This window comes from Mastacembelus armatus, chromosome 9 (genome assembly GCF_900324485.2).
Source record: "Mastacembelus armatus chromosome 9, fMasArm1.2, whole genome shotgun sequence".
NCBI lineage: Eukaryota > Metazoa > Chordata > Actinopteri > Synbranchiformes > Mastacembelidae > Mastacembelus > Mastacembelus armatus.
Window position 1 is genome coordinate 21,063,299 of NC_046641.1, and position 13,747 is coordinate 21,077,045.

Sequence of the window (13,747 nt, forward strand, 5' to 3'; positions counted from 1 at the left end):
AACTCCACTAACTATGTACATCAAAGTCTTATTACAGGTGCTGGGGAGTAGTGCATATGTGAAAAAGTTGTTTAAAGCCTTTTGTGGCTCCAGAGCTGCACCAAATCTGAGCTGCCTCAAGTGATGTCATTTAAATCAGTGTCAACTGGGGCCAAAGTCTGAAAATCCAAAAAATCTGGGGGTGTAGAGTTAGAAAGAAGTGACAGAACAACTGCTCTTGTGATTCACCATCAGGCCTGTTTAGATTAGAGCTTAAATATGCTATGAATGGATGATCAGCTGTTTGCCTGACCATGTGTACATGGGCAATAAGTATATTGTCCAACAAGGTTGCTGGATTTGCACCTTAAGGACCTTAGGAGTTCAAAATGGCACAGGTTGCAACATTATAACTGAAAAAACATGCATTTAAAACGTCTAAAAATGGAATTGCATTGTTATTGACTGGTCTCCTAATTGGATTGGATACTACTTCAGTTGCAGCTTTACTGCAGCTACAGGGCAAGGTTAACTACTCTATTGCTCTCTAAAAACCCTCACAGCCATGCTGCAACAGAGTAATCAAGAGCTGGCACAGACTCTCTCTATCACACACACACACACACACACACACACACACACACACACACACACACACGCGCGCGCGCGCGCACACACACACATGCCTTCACTCATACAGTGTCTATGAACAATAATTAAATGCTTGAGCTCAAAGTCAGCTTGGAGAGGAATTAGATGCATTCTGTGTGTACAAGGGAAAAGTGGCATCATGGTGGTTGTGTACGGCTCTCTATTAAAACCAATTAAAATGGCATAATGACAAATCAGTTTTTAATTGCTTTAACTGCTGTTCATACAGAGTACTAACAATTAAGCATCAGCCAGTACAAATGGTGATATAATTCCTAATTCTGACTGAATATTCTTGACATGTAAAATTGGTTTGGGATCATTAACTGAACAAAAGATGAGAACTTAATTATTCATGTCTATTAAACATAGCATCTATTTAGGAGTGAAATAAAGAAGCACAGGTGACTGCAGGTTATATTAAATATTGATATATATGGTTGTTATCTCATTTTAAACTAACTATTTTAAACTTGAAACTTTAATCATGCTGACACTTGAACAGAAACAAACATATGCAAGTATATCAACTACTACTGTACAATACACACAAACAGGGCAGTCCTTACCTCTCGGGTGTTCACTGTTGTTGTCGTGGTGTTTCCTCTCATCTTTAAGCGGCAGCTGGTGACTCAGGGCGGAAGAGAGGGCCAGCAGGCTGGCAGTACCGGCCCCAGGGGGCAGCGGAGGCTGGAGACCCGCTGGATGGGGTGTGAGTGGGACAGGGATGGCGTGACCGTGGGAGAGGTGCTGAGCCTGGAGCTGCTGCTGCTGAAACACACATCAAAACACTGATTAATGACACATTTTGATTTGATAATGACATAAAATCAAACAAGTAGCTGGGATGACGAGACAAACAGTAAGGAGAGAAAAAGACTTAGAAGAAACATAAAGAAAAACATTATCAGCACCACATAGAGCCTGAAACATAAAAAGCCTGATCAGTGTTGCATGTCAGAGCATCAACCTTATGCAAGTGTCCTCAAGAAATGTGAAAGTCTCTAGACACCTGAATACAGTATATAATAGGTGTAGGAGAAAAGCACAATTTGAATAAAGAAAAATGTTTTTTAAAAAACCACACTGCGACATTTACAGCTGTTGTATTTCTTTACCACATTTCCAAAGATTTTCTGAACAGAGTGTAATACTGTAAAAACTTTAAATAACCACAGCAGTAAGCAAGGCAAGTGTGTGTGTGTGTGTGTGTGTGTATATGTGTGTGCATGCGTGTGTGTATATATGTGCGTGCGTTTGATTAAGGTTTAAAAATATCAAGAAACATTATCATTATTTGTTTTGAATGACTGTAATGAATGATATTTGTGACAGGGATACTCTAAACTTGGTTATTAAAGAATTTTGACCAAGATATAAGCATTTTGCAGTCAGAGCCTTTTGGTGACTAAAATACTGTTTCCACAATAGGTCACCATATACAGTGACATACAGAAACTGTGATTGGCCAATATCTTCCATGCTAATAATAATCCACAGCTCTAAATCCCCTGCAGAAATTTATCAACAGGTCCTTTTTGGAAATGGTTGCCTGTCTCCAAAATTCCCCATCATTAAAAAGACAAGGTATTCTCTTGTGATGAGCCAATTTCATAAAATCTGTTTTTCATATTTCAAAACTATATAAATAAAAGCTGACCCAGTATTCTGACAAGAAAGGATAAGATGAAAAATGTTGGACAATTTTTAGAACTCTGATGAATGAATAAGTTACAACTAGGTTAAAAACCCTCTATCATACTTCTAGTTTTAGATGCACTTGATCCATTCATGTTAGTTTGAATATGCAACTAAATGGTCTATTCTGTATGTCCTTCAGAATCTGTACTCTGTCATATTAGTCTTTTTATTTTAATCTCTGTACCACTTTATTAAACATTTATCTCTGCTAGATGAAGATCGTCTCTGCATCTTCTGGTTTAGTGTGTGTTTGTGTGTGCATGCATGTGTGTGTGTTCATGTGTGCAATACACCCACTCCTATGATGGCGTTGAGTTCAGCCATGGTGACCTGCTTGGCCCTCTCCACTGCCTGCACCACCTGCTGCTGATGCTGAGAGAGAGGGAGAGACAGAAACAATCAAAGGGGGAGAGATACTGAAACAGCAACTGAGCCAAAGGAAAGGGAGGTCTTTATGAAGACAGACATCTGGATTTTAAGGAGGGATTATCTGGATTATGGCATCTATGGAGAAACAAACATTTACAGAAGATGCAACAGCATTATTACACATCTGTTCCTACTACACAATTAAAAGTGAATATCAAAAAAGACACCATGAGTCACATACAATAAAACATCTGTCTGATGGCTCCTTTCTATCAAACATGAATAACAACCCAACATGTGCAGTAGCAGAGTGAGCTACAATATCATCATTTTTTTCTACAGCAGTTTCAGGACAAAAGCATCCACTATGTTATCAAAACACTAGGATCTGATTAAATCAAGTTTAAAGGCCAACAGACAAGGACCTGAGATACCTCTGAGTCACAACTGCAAAAGGTGCTCAGCTTCACAATATGACACTAAACAGTGTGTTCAAATTGGTCAAGTGTAACTTTGCAAAGGCCAGTTATTCCTTCTTTGAGGATCAAAATCTAAGAAAACAAACAGGTAAATGGTCCAAGGAGGTGGCTCCTGATCCCCAGTTGCTAATGGATCCAAGATATAATGTAGTGGCCAAGCATCCTGATATTATCTCAGAGTGTGGAAGTGATCCTGTGAGCTTATGCAAATTACATGCATGTTATTGTGTACTCTGTGCCAGAGATGATGATTCCTGTTTGGTATGGTTAAACATTTTCCATCCTTTAATATGATGTATCTGTGAAAACTTCAACATAGAGATATATTTCTAGAGAGAATGAGAAAGAACCAGATACCCAGAGAGAAAAACAACCAACAGGGCAAAGTCATCCAAAGGGCACAGGAGAGAAAGAGAGATACAAGCAATGAGAGAGAGCAGCAAGATTCATCCAGGAGTGTAAAACATCAAAGTAGGCCAGAGATGAAAGCGCTTATCAGGTGTGGAAATGAACCTGACCATCGGGTTCAGCTACACCTCTGCAGACTGACTTGGACCTGCCTGAATGTGACACGCACACACCATCCATGAATACTGGCAAATAACTTTTATACTATTATCATCAATAGTTCCAATAAGTGTAGAACAGGGGTGGGCTTTTTTTTTTTATTGCACCTACACAATAACCAATTATATACGTTCCCATTTTAGCCAGTATAGATTATAAATTAACCTGCTACATTTTAACATGATACTTGATGCAGAAACAAACAGCTCCTCCTGTTGAGGTTAAAGTTCAGGTTCATTGCGTTATTTCCACACATATACACACTTTACGCACAAGGTATCAAAATGGTTCTTCCTCAAAAATGTAAAAATAAAAGGAGTTGCCCGGATTTATTTAAAGTTTTTAAGTGTGTGAAGTGCCAGGGGAGATTAACACAAATTCAACTTAAACACAGAAAATAAGTGAAAATACTTTTTACTTCACCAACACTGTACTTGTGTGTGCTGTGTACTGGGTGGATCCTTACAAGGCACTGAGTTCCCTTTGATCATTGAAAACATTTTAGAAGTTGAAATAACTTCATACAGCATATTAATTTGATCCATTTAATGACTGGCTGCTTATTGTCACATTTAACCAAATTGTACACGAGTTAGTACTACAGGAACTGGGTTTTGACACTTGACACTTACTTGTTAAGTACATTTTTCTCTTAAAAAAGGAGTTAACGACAATATATAATGACTTTGTCTAAATAAAGTGCAGTATAAATTTAATCATAATTTAAATGAATGATTAAGTCAAGAAATGGCTGCTTTTTAAACCAGTGTCAATTTCAATTACTTCTCAGTTTTTGATACTTTGGGATAAGGCAATAAATTGTAGAATTATATAAAATAGATATAGATATATTGGTCCCTATATGGATACAATATTTCTGAGCAATTACTACTTGATACACTAGGCTGACTAAAACATCATCCTGTTAGAGACAACAAAGCTGCTGTCAAAGAAATTTTCAAACTGTAAATAGAAACAACATCAGAAAATGACAAAAATAAAAACAAAATAAAACACATGCAGTCGCAGTCGATGTGATTTACTGCACAATAGGAATATGACTGTGTTACCTTTCATATGCACACCCAGTACACGAGGCTCTGCATCAAAACAAAGCAGTAAAAGCAGCTTCCTCTCCCAGCCTCCCCTCTCTGTGGGCCTCAGGGCTGTGTAGCAGCACCACAGTCTAATGCCATTATTCCTAATCCACCCTAAACCCTCCTAATCCATAGCTAATCTGAAGGAGAGCTTTGGAGTCCAGACTCACTCCTCCCTGCTGTTCCCACCGCTCAGCACGCACGCACACACACACACGCACACACACTTTCAACTCCCCCAGACGAGGGATTTATCAGCTAAGCACACACATACACCTAAAGATTCATATTAAACACACTGTACAAAATGCACTTCTCGCGCCCACTACTGTATATGCATGCATTTTCAGTGTATTTTAACACATATGTGCTTGCAGTTGGACACATGCAAAATAAACCTAAACTTAAACAATTTCCTCTCTCACACATTCCTGCATATGTTAGTGGGAGACATTTAATAAGTTCAGAGCATATCTGCCTATCCCGAGCAGAGAGGATTAGCCCAGGATGTGTGTGTGTGGGTGTGTGTTAGTATCCATGCTGTATCTGTCTGTTTTGCCTCACAATCCACCACACACTTCTCCTTCTTGTTTCCTTATCAGTCTTCTTTCCTTTCTCTCTGTCTCTCTCACCCACCTCCATCTTAACTCACAGTGACAGGCATTTCTGAGTCTTACCTCCTGAGAGAGGAAGGGGATGACTTGGGCGCAGATTGCATTCAGCCGTTTGACGATCTCCGCCTGCAACACAGAGAGGTGGGTGCACACAACACAATCATCTCCAAATTCACCAACAGACAAAAATGGGCCGTCATCTTCACGCAACACACAAACGATCACATCCTATGACTTTAATGTGTGTTAAATTAAAGGAAGAGTCCATATTATTTAACATGGTTCATATAAAACAAAAGCAGAGAACTGGAACAACTACAGAGAAATGCAAGAAATAAAACTATCAAGGTACCACCATAACTGGTTCATTTTGGGATGATCTTAGTGGAGTACAGTGCAAAAACAACACAGCAATGAGCACTAAGCATCAATTTCACAACAACAGAAAAAACAAACCTGACAGATGGCGCGCTCTGAAATTAAGCAAGAAGACTAACTAAAGAATGATATAAGAATTTGTTATGTTAATTATGTTCTTTTTTTTTTATCTCCACTAGTAAAAACCAATGCACACACTTTTAAAGCTTTACAGTCCTGTATCTTAATCTGCTGTGCACATAAACTGCTTCAGCGTTCACACAGGCCTGTACTAAAGTAATACCTGGTTAAAAGATATTTCAAGTTTCAAAGCATCCCTTCAATCCAGTCACCCAATCCACACATTTTTATTGGCTACAACGATAAAGACAAACACATAAAACACATTTGCCAATACAATAATACCCATTGACTTTGTAATTACATATTGCCACAAAAGCAGCAGACTAGGCTACAGCCAGCCTGCAGACTACTTAATTGCTGTTGTCACTACAATTAATACTAGTAATTATGTTGTATTCGAAACTGTAAAAGACTTCAGGGAGGGAATCTGTATCTGTACCACTTATAAAAACACAGACATGCTGCATATGTGACGCAAACAAGGCTTTGCATGCTTACTACTCATCACAGTTAAATATTCCACCTTCAGGTGGCTTTCTCTAAGGCTTACATAAGCATTAGATATGATGTGCAAAATCACATCTTTGGCCTTGCAATGTCCATGTATAGATACAATAAGCAGTATAGCACAGAAACCACAGAAGCCATGTCAGAGGATTTTAGTGCTCATTTGTTTGGATACCTTTTAAACAACTGGTTTTGACTCATAATGAAATAAAAGTAGTAATTAGCCTGTCCAGCTTTCAAGTGATGTCACATGAGGGAGTATTGTTTAGTAGGTGTGGATGGTTAATCTACTTTTACACTACCTGAACATCAGTCAGAATCAACCTGATGGATGATGTGTGAATATAAATGTAGGATTTGGGTTTCATGAGAATTTGGAAGAACATAGCGAGGAGTCCTCTTGAGCAAACAACCAGAGTGAAAAATTAGATTTTAATCAGCCGAACTAAGAGACAACTGAAAAAACACAACACAACTGAGAAAATTTCTCCAAGTCCAGCACAAATACAGCAGCATGAGCTACACCTGTAACCCTGTCAAGCATTTCTTTCATGTATATAACCTTGAGATAGGTGAACTTTGCTTTGCTATCAGTAGTAACAGAAGCCCCTAGAGGCCACAAGAGCAAGTCCGCAGACATACACTTACACAAACGCTTCAGACAGAAGCACAAGCAACACCGCCGCCGGGTAAGTACACAAATAAACACAACCTTGTGCACACAGACAGAAGCTCCTGCACAGACACACACCTTCACAGGCTCCTCTGTATTCATCAGATGTTTTACTGAACCCAAGGGTTGGCTTTTAAAGATTATACAGCACTCTCTCCCCCCACATCAGGTAGGGTTTTTTTAACAGGAAATTGCCTGATCCACTATCCCAAAGGGAGTGCTAGTAGTGCAACTCAAATCTAAACACAAACACAGACAAAGACAGACTCACAAAGAAGCACATACTAATGTGCACACAGGGATGTACATCACCTTCTTTGTAAGGCTAAATGCATAACTACATATCAGAAAGTCATTCATTTATTCATCTATAATGTTTAATCGTCAAGAGTCATTTTATAATGCACTTTATAATAATAACTTAATAATAACAAAATCCTCTGGATAACAAACAAATTTGTGGTTAAAAATTACATAAAAAGACTAATTGTCAAAATAATTAATATATTTCTGTTAAATGACAACCAATTAATCATTCCAGCCTCGCACTTAAAATCTACAACACACCAGATTTTAGATACAACACTTACAAAAAGTTGAAAGGGTCTGACATTAGTTTCAAAGAACAAATAGCAATAGTGTTTTTATTATTAAGTTTGAAGTGACTGAAAAGCAAACATTATTTATTACAAAAGCACTTTGAATACATATAGTGCTATATAAGTGAAGCGTATTCTTAGATATAATACTTTGGAGGTGTTGAGAGCTACAGGGCTGCAAGTTGACTTTTACATGTTGGACTTTATCTTCACTGAGGCAGAAGAAGCAGCCCCAGCTCTGGGGAAGGTTTTCCCACATGCTGCAGAAAAGAGGTGTAATTACAGTAGGCAGCCAGGTTTTCCATAAATGTGCTCAGCCAGAGAGCACAGAGACGCAAAACCAAACAACAGGGAAGAAGCACTTCCAACTAAGACTTTGGCTCTTCAGACAAATCCATCAATCCCAGAGATTCTAGGGTGATGTATTAAAGAGGCTTCACTGGGTACATTGGTTCATTCAAACTTCACGCCCGATTTTTCACTTACTGACAACTATCTCACATACTATGTCAGAAAATATCCTAAAATATCTTTGACTTCCAAAGGCTCTCATTTTTTCAAATTATGCTTTTTTTTCCCTTGAATAGTCCAGAGTGTTTAAGACAAGACTTCATTGGCCATAAATGTAAAGCTGATTCTTTTTTATAGAGCCCAGGATGTCTCAGCAACAACTATTAGCAGAGTTAGAGAGACATTTATTGTCGAGGCAGATTGGCAACTCAAAGTAGGGCTTAACACAGAGCTGCAGTTGCAAACGCTCCCACAGACAACCTAAAACACTGACATTTTCGTTTTATATTTAACGTTTATCCAGGGAAGACTTGCTCTGCACACATGCCCTTTTTCAGCCTGGTTCTGTTTCAGATTCATACACACCGGGGAGCTTCCCAGTACATATTAGCCTTTGAGAAAATCCAGCATACTAGTTGGTTGGATTTTAAGTGCCTTGCTCACGGGCACCTTATGGTTTTAAGTGTTGAGGGGAAAGGAGGCTGTGCTCAGCATTTTACAGCTGAGAAATATATTGGTAACAACCAATCCTAGCTGCAGCATTAGAAATGAACTAATATAAAACTGAGTGTCTGGTCTGGGATAAGGAAATAGATATCCAAGGTGACAGTGAATGGATGGATGGCATTATGGAAGCCTGGTAAGCACTTTCTTATTATTTTTTTTTATATGTAACACACTAAAACTAAAAGCTGCCTGGAACACAACTGCATGGTTGCATATGTAAAACATATGCAATTTAGATCTCAAATAGTCGATTGTTTGCTGAACAGAAAATAAATTGGCAATTATCATTATTTAAGTAAAAATGCAAAAAAAAAAAAAAAAAAAGCCAAGGTCGCACACTCCAGCTTCTTGTGTGAATATCTATTGTGTTTCCTAGTCCTCTGCATAATTAAACTAATGGTTTGGGGTTTTTACGATTTCCTGACATTTTGTGGACAAAACTAATTTGTAAGCCAACTGCAATGAACTGGTAATCACAATAAGCATTACTTACAGCCCTGATGTACTGTAATTTACTACAGATCAATTAATACAGTACTTTAAACTAGCAACGTGTTATTTTAAATAGATGATTAAGATAGAAATAAGGATTCTGAAGCCAAAACCACTAACAGCTCTACAACCTGAACCTCCAATCAATTCGTTTTGAAGAGCTGACCCTGAGATGATAGCTCTGAAGAGGAAACAAAAGCACTGGAGCAGAAAAAGAAATGGAGATGCTTTTCCACAAGGCAACACAACCAATTTTGGGTGACATTTTACATCAATGGCAAACAATCGTGACTGTCGGCCAGAGTGCAGAGTTGTCAGCCTGTGTGGCCGACATGTCTGTTCACACTGCAGAAACCAAAGAGAAAAAGGGCTCCTTTTTTCTCAAAAATTGTCCTGTGTTTTGTGCAAACCTAGCAAATTTGCTTCTGCAGCAAACATGCCTCAACTGTGAATCAGTCACAGTCTTGACAGTGAAACTACTGGCCAGAGAGTCCTCTAAGGTTAGGACTCGAACCGGGTCAATCCATGGAGCTTATTGCTAGATTAGAGGACTCTGTGGTCACATAAAACCCAGAAACCTCTGAGATGAGATCATGTGCACTGAATTTATCTTTGACCCTGTATGTGAGTCACTGGAGAAACGTACATTAAACATCTCATTTTATGGTTGGCCCCTCCTTATGATCAGATCAACAACATGCAGTAAATGGCGTGAACTGCCTGAGAGCAGACCAGGAAAACACTTATGCAGAATAAACCACTGAATATGATTTTTTTTATCTACCTGCAATCACCTACTGGTAATCTTCAACTCGAACTTCTTGCATTACAGTGGTCTCTATGAGATAACGGCTTGAGCTTGCACAGCACAAAAATAATCAATTATCACCAAAGATGTTGCTCTAAAAGAAAGAAAAACGTTAACGCTTAAGAACAAAGAAATTACATCAGGCCAGAGCCCTGGAGTCGGATTGGGTCAAATAGAAGATCAAATGTCCATCTCCCCTGTGGAGCTTTGTAAGCACCGCATCAGCACCACTTTTCACCACCAGCTAATACCTAATGGACCCCTCCGTATAAAGGCTGTATTCTCCTGTGACTCTATGTGTGTGAGTGGGTGTGTGAAAGATATCACAGCTAGGGAGTCAGGGAGGGACAGCGAGGAATAAGAAGGTAAACAGGCTACAAACAGCACAAGCTGCAAAATGAATTCATCATTAAATGTAAAGATTTATATTGTTATTAATATAATGCAGCTCAAGTATTTATTGCACCCTTTTAATCATTGAAATATTTACTGCATAGGTACATTCAGTGCTGACATAGTTTCATGTATGAGAATGAATACCATATTTTACATAATTCATGGGCAACAGTTTTTTGTGAAACTAAATGTTACAGCCAGTTGTGATTGTGTATTATTCACACAACGATTCAGGGAAAACAAGTGATTTTCTCTCCACGATTTCATTTCAACAATTTTTAGGAATGCTTGTAAAATTATACATTGGTGGTAGTGGTATCAATCAAATCATCTCACTGAAAGAAAGAATGTTTTGTTTTGTTTTGTCAAAAATGTCAAACTACCCTTTCAGTGACCTTGGGACCACTCAGATTTCATCTTGTGACCCCTGTGGATTCTTGATCCCCTGGTTGGGAACTACTAAAATACACTGTCAGAGTTTTACCTAGACTGTCTCCATTTTCAACTCCTGCTCCACACTAGTTAAAAAAACATTTGTCAGGAAATATGAGGAAATAATTACAGGCCTGTCATTTAAAATCTTTCTTGCTATAATTTGAAGGTTCCAGTGTGCTTTCAGTCTCAATCCATATGCATTTTTTAAAAGTAAACCCAAATATTAAACTGGTGGATCCAACATTACATGACCAAACTCCTTCAAATGAAACAAATGGCTCCTTATCTACTGCAGTGAAATGAGTTGTCAGACCTTGTAGAAAACACTGCCATTCTTCAGTATCAAAACATCTTATTACTTCCTTCTTTCACCACTTTCGCTGTCCTCCTCCTCCTCTTTTTCTCTCCATCCTTCACTTGCTTTATTTCTCTCAGCCTTGCTAATTTGCAATTGACTAGCTGTCCTCTCGCCGCTCAGTCCCATGCCCTACACCCCTCGTATACTCCTCCCTCCTTACCCTTCCCCCCCCCCTACCCCCACCCCCCGTTCTCTCCTCTGTCTACGAGTCAATTTCTCTTTAACGAGCGTTGGTACATTTCACTCCCCCGGCACCAGAGCCCTTCTGTGTAAATAAAACAGAGAGCACAACCAAAAATCAATGGTCCTATTACCCTCAGAAAATGCTAAACAAGCAATATTAGCAATTCGCTTGGTAGTGGAGGCCGACTGCCTTAATGGGAGTATAGCCACCCCCCACATCCATCCCTGCCACCATCACCACCCTCTTCTCTTCAATCCTGGCATCCACTCAACAAGCCACACACGTCGTAGCGTCATATCCAATGCAGGGGTTAGAAAACACACATTAACGCCCGTGCACACTGGCATAAACATGCACACAAACAGCCTGCACATCAAAATAATTTGCTTCCAAAACTCGCTCTAACACACACACATACAAACACACCCACAAAACATGCACACACTGACTGCTGGCAGAAATTAGGGATTCACTCTCCAAAACTGTTTCCTGACAGAAATCATTGGGCACCACACAGAGCCACAGGCCACATTTTATCTCTTTTTATTTTTTTTCCTCCTTTTCCTTCAATAAACACTCTCTCTGTTTCTCTGTGTCTCACACACGCACAGCATCAGACAGCAGGATTTATAGCAGACACCCCATATTTCATCAGACAGGTCTGATTAGTGTGCCAGTAAAGCTGTGTGTGCAACATTTACACACACAGACAAGCACAAATAAATACAAAGAATAACACATACTTCCAAGTAAACGTCTACAATATATGAGCGCACACAAACACAGACAATTTACACAAATAATACACACAAAGCTAAACAAACAACTACAGTGGGCATACAGACAAATACACACACACAGACACACACACACACATACACACACACGCCAAGTAAACATGTACAGCATATATACAGGCTATTGTACAGACACCCCATGACACATACACAGACACACACACACGCACACAGCAAACAGGCAGTACAGATACACATACACACAGAAAGACAAAGGCCAAGCATTTACCACTTCCTCTCATACTCACAGATACACACACACACTACACACACCGTTTTTCTCGAAATGAATGTGTAGCTGGTTAGACGTGGCCCATTTAGCCTGGCAGCTGATGTGTGGTTAACACAGACATTTATGCTAATGACCTTCCGTGTTTAAAAAAGGCAGCAGTAATGTAAAGGCTCGTTAAAGGCCAAATCTTCGTTCGCTCGAGTCATTTTTCAGCCCATTTTCTCATTCAATTAAACTGATGAACTTATTATTCATATGTGAAATTACTACTCCAGCTCACAAGGCAGGCAAACATGCTGAAAGGGAACAAATGGGAAGTGGAATCAAATTCTGAAAGCACTGCCATCTTACCATTTAAACATGTCAGAGTCCCATTAAAAACATATCAGCTTTAATACACTAGCCTTGTGTGTTTACCGTTATATTCAAATCACAAGTAAGCATCTGATTTCCCTAGAAAAACTCACCTTACTTTTACTGGATAAGTGCTTCTTCTAGTCAAAGGCCTCTATCATAACCTCAAATCATACACAACATGATATGGCCACTGATGACAGGTTACCATAAACCTGCATTTACAAAGTGGACTGTTTCTCTTATGATTGCATTTCCCAAAAATATCAAATATTAGAAAGACAAATCAATTCTAATACTGAAAATGCAATTTTAGTTCTGATTCAACATGGCTAAGGAGATGTAATTTCACAGCTAGGTAGGCAGGGAGGGACAGAGAGGAATAGGAAGGTAAACAGGCTACAAACAGCACAAGCTGTCCAAATTGAGCCATTTGTTGCATGATAAATCTTATTTCAAATGCAGCAAACAGACATTTTTTTCAAGCAGATGTTTAGAAGAATGTACAATTATTCTGGAAATACTTTCAAAAAATTTTGCTAAATGACTTTTTGGGAGGCCCTGTGATGGACTGGTGACCTGTCCAGGGTCTACCCCTGCCTTTCACCCAAAGAGAGCTGGGATAGGCTCCAGCAGATCCCTGGGACCCTGGTTAGGAATAAGAGGGTATAGATGATGGATGGATGGACTTTTTAGGATTTTCAAAGATCACTGGGTATTTACTTTTAGGAAGATCTCTGTATGTGCTTGAACGTACTGGTATTAAAAAGGAGGCACAAACTGGGACTAACACCAGAATACCAGTGGCAGGGAATATGTGGACTAAAAAAGCAATGGGGCATTAAAAGGGGGCAAATACAAATCAAAACTTGTGTAATATGGGGCCAAGAAAGACATGGTTGAACATTTTGAAATCTACATCAGTCATAAAACTCAA

The 13,747-nt window shown here is 39.1% G+C and overlaps 1 protein-coding gene across 5 annotated transcripts in view; it reads right to left on the reverse strand.

The window, feature by feature from the left end:
• LOC113138593 (transducin-like enhancer protein 4) overlaps nucleotides 1–13,747 on the reverse strand; it is a 33,171-nt gene that overhangs the window by 16,239 nt on the left and 3,185 nt on the right. For 3 of the 5 annotated variants that reach the window (XM_026321142.1, XM_026321139.1, XM_026321137.1), the window contains exons 5-7: nucleotides 5,521–5,583; nucleotides 2,629–2,703; nucleotides 1,200–1,401 (exon numbers count right to left, since the gene is read on the reverse strand). In XM_026321142.1, the coding sequence (XP_026176927.1) occupies nucleotides 1,200–1,401; nucleotides 2,629–2,703; nucleotides 5,521–5,583 (340 nt within the window). The remainder of the gene's footprint in view (nucleotides 1–1,199; nucleotides 1,402–2,628; nucleotides 2,704–5,520; nucleotides 5,584–13,747) is intronic. The other 2 variants (XM_026321138.1, XM_026321141.1) reach the window with 1 other exon arrangement.